The sequence below is a fragment of the Anarrhichthys ocellatus genome, unplaced genomic scaffold (assembly GCF_004355925.1).
Source record: "Anarrhichthys ocellatus isolate YVR2014 unplaced genomic scaffold, GSC_Weel_1.0 scaffold262, whole genome shotgun sequence".
In the NCBI taxonomy this organism is placed as follows: domain Eukaryota; kingdom Metazoa; phylum Chordata; class Actinopteri; order Perciformes; family Anarhichadidae; genus Anarrhichthys; species Anarrhichthys ocellatus.
The window spans coordinates 1-7,417 of NW_022280289.1; the positions used below are offsets into that span (position 1 = coordinate 1).

At 46.0% G+C, this 7,417-nt stretch overlaps 1 protein-coding gene across 1 annotated transcript; it reads left to right on the top strand.

Annotated features, from left to right (window-relative positions):
• Positions 1-995: 995 nt before the first annotated feature.
• On the top strand, positions 996-6,669 carry LOC116401167 (AP-2 complex subunit mu-B-like). Its single transcript, XM_031879440.1, has 11 exons — positions 996-1,656; positions 2,246-2,511; positions 2,845-2,927; positions 3,140-3,145; positions 3,327-3,462; positions 4,694-4,838; positions 4,918-5,037; positions 5,114-5,249; positions 5,517-5,614; positions 6,052-6,163; positions 6,247-6,669. The coding sequence occupies exons 1-11, from the start codon at positions 1,583-1,585 to the stop codon at positions 6,379-6,381; spliced, it is 1,311 nt and encodes a 436-aa protein (XP_031735300.1). The 5' UTR covers positions 996-1,582; the 3' UTR covers positions 6,382-6,669.
• Positions 6,670-7,417: the final 748 nt, after the last annotated feature.

Here is a 7,417-nt window from a genome sequence, read left to right on the forward strand (position 1 = left end):
ATATTATTTGATTGTACTGAAAATGTATCAAAACTGGATAGGTTTTATAGAATGAAATGATATATGTCACGAATTGATGCAATTATTTTAAAAGGAAATAGTGGACTCGGACACAAAAATATGCATGTCATGTCATTGACCTATATATCTACATAGTGGGTACGGAAAGTATTCAGACCCCTTTAAATTTTTCACTCTTTGTTTCATTGCAGCCATTTGCTAAAATCAAAAAAGTTCATTTTATTTCTCATTAATGTACACTCAGCACCCCATCTTGACAGAAAAAAACAGAAATGTAGAAATTTTTGCAAATTTATTAAAAAAGAAAAACTGAAATATCACATGGTCATAAGTATTCAGACCCTTTGCTCAGTATTGAGTAGAAGCACCCTAAATATACCCTAAAGATACTTCTCTGTACCTGAAGTACATTTAATGTGCTTCACTACAACCTCCAGGACATTTGGTCAAACATGGATGTGTAGTGTGTCTGTTGTAATTTAACCTTTATTGAAGAAAGAACAGAATGCCTGATGATCTTCTTCTGTGGTGGCAGATAGAGTTTAGTGTTGATCATCTGTTCACTGGGTTCCTCTCTAAAGGTGCGTTCACACCAAACATGTTAATCGCGTTACTCGCGGGGGACCATTTGTGGTCATTCGCGTGAATCTCGCATTCGCCCTCGACAAGCCAGAGAGGGGGCGTGGCTTATCGCCCTGGAAGCCGTTCACAACTGTCCGCCATCAACCATGGAAGAAAGAACCTCCATTTCTGCTTCGTACTTGTGGAAGTCCAGATATCAGGAAACTAAACGCCGTCTTGTCTGGTTCATTACAGTCCGGAGGAGCTCCGTGAATTCATGGAGCTGTGTTCACTGTGTCTAGCTGGTTTACTACAGCTGTATCAACACTAAACAAACTGATTTAACTGCAATAAACCGATAAAAGGGACTCCGAAATAACTACGTAATGATGCCGGTTTGTAAAAAGTCTGAATTCATGTTTAGTTAGTTCTCTCCTCAAGACGACAAGCAAACAACTTTTAACATACTTGTTTTCTGAATGTAGCTCGGATCGATTGGTGCTATGCAAAGCTAACATTGTAGCAGCTCCATCGACACTCAGAATGACATCATCTCGGCGTAAATACGTCAGCGTCTCTTTCATTGTTTGTACCGTATGGTTTACACACACACATTTATACACAGTTTGGTCTCTGTTGATCTGAGGTGTTGTAGAGTTCTGGTGAACACAGACGGATACAGTGTTTGTTTCCTGATTGAACAACGACAGGACGTCACTGATGACAGGAGAAGCATCTCAACGCTGATAGGCTATCGCGCCGCAGCGGCACGCCATCTTTTTCGGCGGAGTTGAAAAATTTCACACGCGTTTGAGGCGTTTTGCCGATTGATGCATCAATCGCGCCATCGCAAATTCGCGTCACTCCAGTCTCATCGCGTCTGTGCATAGACTTTGTATGTAATCTACTCGTTTGGTGTGAATGCACCTTAACAATCCTCCTCTTCCTCTGCAGCGACTCTTCATTATGATCAGCTCTGACTGACTGACAGGTGTCAGCTATGATCGGAGGACTCTTCATCTACAACCACAAGGGGGAGGTGTTGATCGCCAGGGTGTACCGCGATGACATCGGGTGAGTCCGAAAGGTCACTGCCCAAGTGCCCACGAGCCAGACAATAAAACTATAAAAACACTCAGTCACACTGAGGCTACTCGCAATGTGTTCAGCGTGTTTGGGTACAGGGGGGATCACGTGTCTGGGTACAGGGTGATCACGTGTCTGGGTACAGGGGGGACCACGTGTCTGGGTACAGGGGGGACCACGTGTTTGGGTACAGGGAGGATCACGTGTCTGGGTACAGGGAGGAGGAGGACGTGTCCGGGTACAGGGAGGACCATGTGTCCGGGTACAGGGGGGACCATGTGTCCGGGTACAGGGGGGACCATGTGTCCGGGTACAGGGGGGACCATGTGTCCGGGTACAGGGGGGACCACGTGTCCGGGTACAGGGGGGACCACGTGTTTGGGTACAGGGAGGAGGACGTGTCCGGGTACAGGGGGGGACCACGTGTTTGGGTACAGGGAGGACCACGTGTTTGGGTACAGGGGGGGACCACGTGTCTGAGTTTGCAGGATGCGGTGGGACAACAGTCTTCCTAAATAAACCGGTCTGATACGTGGGTTGGATTCAGTGACTTTAATGTTGTCCCTTCTCGTCTCAGGAGAAACGCCGTGGACGCGTTCCGAGTTAACGTCATCCACGCCCGGCAGCAGGTCCGCTCTCCGGTCACCAACATCGCCCGGACCAGCTTCTTCCATGTCGAGCGCTCCAACATCTGGCTGGCGGCCGTCACCAAGCAGAACGTCAACGCCACCATGGTGTTCGAGTTCCTCTACAAGATGTGCGACGTCATGTCCGCCTACTTTGGCAAGATCAGCGAGGAGAACGTCAAGAACAACTTTGTCCTCATCTACGAGCTGCTCGACGGTGACACTTTTTATTTTGAAAGGGCAGGACAGAAAATGACTTCAGCACTGTAAGAAATAAAAGTAGAAACTGTCAAGTATATGTGGTCTCACTCTGTCTCCGGTTCGGTGGTTCTGACCCTGAACTCCAACAGGAAGTCGTCCATCTTTCTGCTGCTCTGTTGTTTTTTTAGGTTTTGATTTTTGTAAGCGTTGGATGAGAAAATCTAAACCTAAAGAAAATACAGCGCTGACAGGAGTCATCTCTGAGCTGCTGATCTGTGCTGCCGTTTGATTGTTTGTTTGTTTGTTTGTTTGCTTATTTGTTTGGACTAACAGTGTTTGTGTCCTGCAGAGATTCTGGACTTTGGTTACCCTCAAAACTCAGAGACTGGAGCTCTGAAAACCTTCATCACTCAGCAAGGAATCAAGAGTCAGGTAGGACTGAGACATTACATTACATTACAGTCGGCCCTGCTCTCCACTTAGCCACAGTCACCCGAGACATGATGTGGATTTATTATTAATAAATAATAAAGTGATAAAACTAAGAGGAGACTACTACTAAAGAAGAAAACAGACTGTACTGTGCTTTTAATGTGAAACTCACTCTTTCCTGTTTTCCTTTGGTCTCCTGCATTGTCCTACAGCACCACGTAAGTCCACACACACACACACACACACAGTGTTTAGTCCCTATTGAGTTAATTTAATAATTAATATTAAATACATAATGATAATAAAAGTCTCTGTGATGCTTCAGTACATTTAACCAAACAAGTTACAGTACTATTGTTTAGCTCTAATACTGTTAATAATATTAATTTGAATACACAGTCCAAAGAGGAGCAGTCTCAGATCACCAGTCAGGTCACTGGTCAGATCGGCTGGAGACGAGAAGGAATCAAATACAGACACAACGAGCTCTTTCTGGACGTGATGGAGAGCGTCAACCTGCTCATGTCCCCTCAAGGTAACTAATGTCCCCTCAAGGTAAATGTCTCCTCTTGGTAACTAACGTCAACGTCCCCTCAAGGTAACGTCCCCTCAAGGTAACTAACGTCAACGTCCCCTTTAGGTAACTAACGTCAACGTCCCCTCTAGGTAACTAACGTCAACGTCCCCTCTAGGTAACTAACGTCAACGTCCCCTCTAGGTATCTAACGTCAACGTCCCTCTAGGTAACTAACGTCAACGGCCCCTCTAGGTAACGTCCCCTCAAGGTAACTAACGTCAACGTCCCCTCTAGGTAACGTCCCCTCAAGGTAACTAACGTCAACGTCCCCTCAAGGTAACTAACGTCAACATCCCCTCTCGGTAACATCCCCTCAAGGTAACTAACGTCAACGTCCCCTCTAGGTAACATCCCCTCAAGGTAACTAATGTCAACATCCCCTCTCGGTAACATCCCCTCTAGGTAACTAATGTCAACATCCCCTCTCGGTAACATCCCCTCTAGGTAACTAACGTCAACGTCCCCTCTAGGTAACATCCCCTCTAGGTAACTAATGTCAACATCCCCTCTAGGTAACTAATGTCAACGTCCCCTCTAGGTAACATCCCCTCTAGGTAACTAACGTCAACGTCCCCTCTAGGTAACATCCCCTCTAGGTAACTAATGTCAACGTCCCCTCTAGGTAACATCCCCTCTAGGTAACTAATGTCAACGTCCCCTCTAGGGAACTAACGTCAACATCCCCTCTAGGTAACATCCCCTCTAGGTAACTAATGTCAACATCCCCTCTCGGTAACATCCCCTCCAGGTAACTAACGTCAACGTCCCCTCTAGGTAACATCCCCTCAAGGTAACTAACGTCAACGTCCCCTCTAGGTAACATCCCCTCAAGGTAACCAACGTCAACGTCCCCTCTAGGTAACATCCCCTCAAGGTAACTAACGTCAACGTCCCCTCTAGGTAACGTCCCCTCTAGGTAACGTCCCCTCTAGGTAACTAACGTCAACGTCCCCTCTAGGTAACGTCCCCTCAAGGTAACTAACGTCAACGTCCCTCTAGGTAACATCCCCTCAAGGTAACTAACGTCAACGTCCCTCTAGGTAACATCCCCTCAAGGTAACTAACGTCAACGTCCCCTCTAGGTAAGGTCCCCTCTAGGTAACTAACGTCAACGTCCCCTCTCGGTAACGTCCCCTCAAGGTAACGTCCCCTCAAGGTAACTGACTGTCCCCTCATCATGTGACTACAGGTCAGGTGCTCAGCGCTCATGTCTCCGGCCGCGTGGTGATGAAGAGTTACCTGAGCGGGATGCCAGAGTGTAAGTTCGGCATGAACGACAAGATTGTGATCAACAAGCAAGGAAAAGGAGCAAGTTCAGAGGATGGAGCAAAGAGGTCAGAGATCACACAGGTCACCTGCATCACCACCTCCGTATATGGTCACTTCCTTTCTCACTGTGTCCTCTGTCCTCAGTGGTAAACAATCGATAGCCATCGATGACTGCACCTTCCATCAGTGTGTTCGTCTCAGCAAGTTTGACTCTGAACGCAGCATCAGCTTCATCCCTCCAGACGGAGACTATGAGCTCATGAGGTCAGAGGTCACACACACACACACACCACACACACACACACCAGGAGACATCAGGCCTTGAGATGTGTGTCTGCAGGTATCGGACCACCAAAGACATCATCCTGCCCTTCAGGGTCATCCCTCTGGTCCGAGAGGTCGGTCGAACCAAACTGGAGGTCAAAGTCGTCATCAAGTCCAACTTCAAGTCGTCTCTGCTCGCTCAGAAGATCGAGGTACCACGATTAATATTAATAAAATATATGATAAATATATAATATAAGTCTTGTTAATATGTATATTATTATGAATTTAATATTAATATAAATAATAACCTAATATTTAGTTTTACAGAACTAAACATGTTCACTGAAGTTATGTTGACGTTTATAAAGATCAGCTATTAATAATCTAACTGGAGGATCGTGTCTTCTCTCTCAGCTCTACTTCATTGATTATGTATTCATATTTAATAATTGATGACCCCCCCCACCCCCCCTCAGGTGAGGATCCCCACCCCCCTCAACACCAGTGGGGTTCAGCTCATCTGTATGAAGGGAAAAGCAAAGTACAAAGCTAGTGAGAATGCCATCGTGTGGAAGTAAGTAGGTCTGTGACATCACCAGGTGTGTTGTGTGTGACATCACCAGGTGTGTTGTGTGTGACATCACCAGGTGTGTTGTGTGTGACATCACCAGGTGTGTTTTGTGTGTGACATCACCAGGTGTGTTTTGTGTGTGACATCACCAGGTGTGTTGTGTGTGTGACATCACCAGGTGTGTTGTGTTTGTGACATCACCAGGTGTGTTGTGTGTGACATCACCAGGTGTGTTGTGTGTGTGACATCACTAGGTAACAGATGTGTGTGACATCATCAGGTAACAGATGTGTGTGACATCATCAGGTAACAGGTGTGTGTGTGACATCATCGGGTAACCTGTGTGTGTGACATCATCAGGTAACAGGTGTGTGTGACATCATCAGGTAACAGGTGTGTGTGTGTGTGTGACATCATCAGGTAACAGGTGTGTGTTTCAGGGTGAAGAGGATGGCCGGTATGAAGGAGTCTCAGATCAGTGCAGAGATCGAGTTGCTTCCAACCAAGGATAAGAAGAAGTGGGCTCGACCTCCAATCTCCATGAACTTTGAGGTTATTAATTATTCAGTATTCACCTGTACAGGTAACTGAGTACAGACAGGTTGATTGCTCTCTAACTCCCCCCCCCCCCTCAGGTGCCCTTCGCCCCCTCCGGTCTGAAGGTGAGGTACCTGAAGGTGTTCGAGCCCAAACTGAACTACAGCGATCATGACGTCATCAAATGGGTTCGTTACATCGGACGAAGTGGAATCTATGAGACCCGCTGCTGAGGAAGAACACGACATCATCATCATCATCGCTGTGTGTGTCTCCCAGTGAAACCAGTCCTCAGTAGTTCATATTCTGACTTTAAGTTCACAAACACTGGGTCCTACACTTCCCACAATGCACCTGGATAGAGTCTGTGACTAGAGGCTGACCTACATGAGATAGGTGGTCTGTCCCTTTAAGAGACTGTCCAAACCAGTCTGATCACGGAACCGTTTACCCAGCATGCTTTGCTGTCAGTGTTCATTGAATTAAATAAATTCATGTCTGTTTTTATTTTTAGTGTTTTTACAGTTTTTGTATCGGATGTGTCAAATAATAAAATGTATGAATCTGTACTCATACAGCTGTTTTTGTGTGTGTGTGTCATGAAAAGTCATAGTGTAGTATGTCAGTCTGTTTCTACTGTAGTACAGCCTGTGTGTGTATATGTGTGTTTTCTCTGTGTTCAGTGTGAGTGTGTGTATGTTTAGTGTATGTGTGAGTGTGTGTGTGTGTGATGGACAGGTGAATGGACAGAGGTGTAATTAAATCCTCGTCCTTCAGCTGTGGCTGAATGTCCGTCTCTCTCCTTCGTCTCTCTGAGAACCAACGCTCCAGCCTCCGGTCGGCTGGACGGCTGCCAGGAGGCCCCCAGGGGCCCTGTGACCTCATACTATATAGTGTATGGGCCCCATGACCCCAGCCAGGAACACTGAAGCATTATGGGATTTGCAGGTTCTACCTGAGGGACTGATGACTTCACTTTGTTCAATGTGTTCCACTTTGTTTGAAAAATATGTTGTAGTCATGGTGACAACCAACAGATTCTGAATCAGAGTGTTTGATTCATTCATGACGACAGAATATATTAAATGTTGTTTCACAGAAGGTTTGTGTTTGTTTAACAGTCTGCACCAGCTTTGTGGGGCTTAGTGAGCTAACTTCTGTATAAACTAAAAAGACTCACTAACGTCTGTATGAACTATAAAGACTCACTAACTTCTGTATAAACTATAAAGACTCACTAACTTCTGTGTGAACTATAAAGACTCACTA

Bases quoted from the DNA above. Each gene is read 5' to 3' on its own strand.
- LOC116401167 (XM_031879440.1), top strand. From the start codon at position 1,583: ATGATCGGAGGACTCTTCATCTACAACCACAAGGGGGAGGTGTTGATC. The intron at 1,657-2,245 runs GTGAGTCCGAAA...TTCTCGTCTCAG, and splicing joins GTGTACCGCGATGACATCGG to GAGAAACGCCGTGGACGCGT. The intron at 4,839-4,917 runs GTCAGAGATCAC...CTCTGTCCTCAG, and splicing joins TCAGAGGATGGAGCAAAGAG to TGGTAAACAATCGATAGCCA.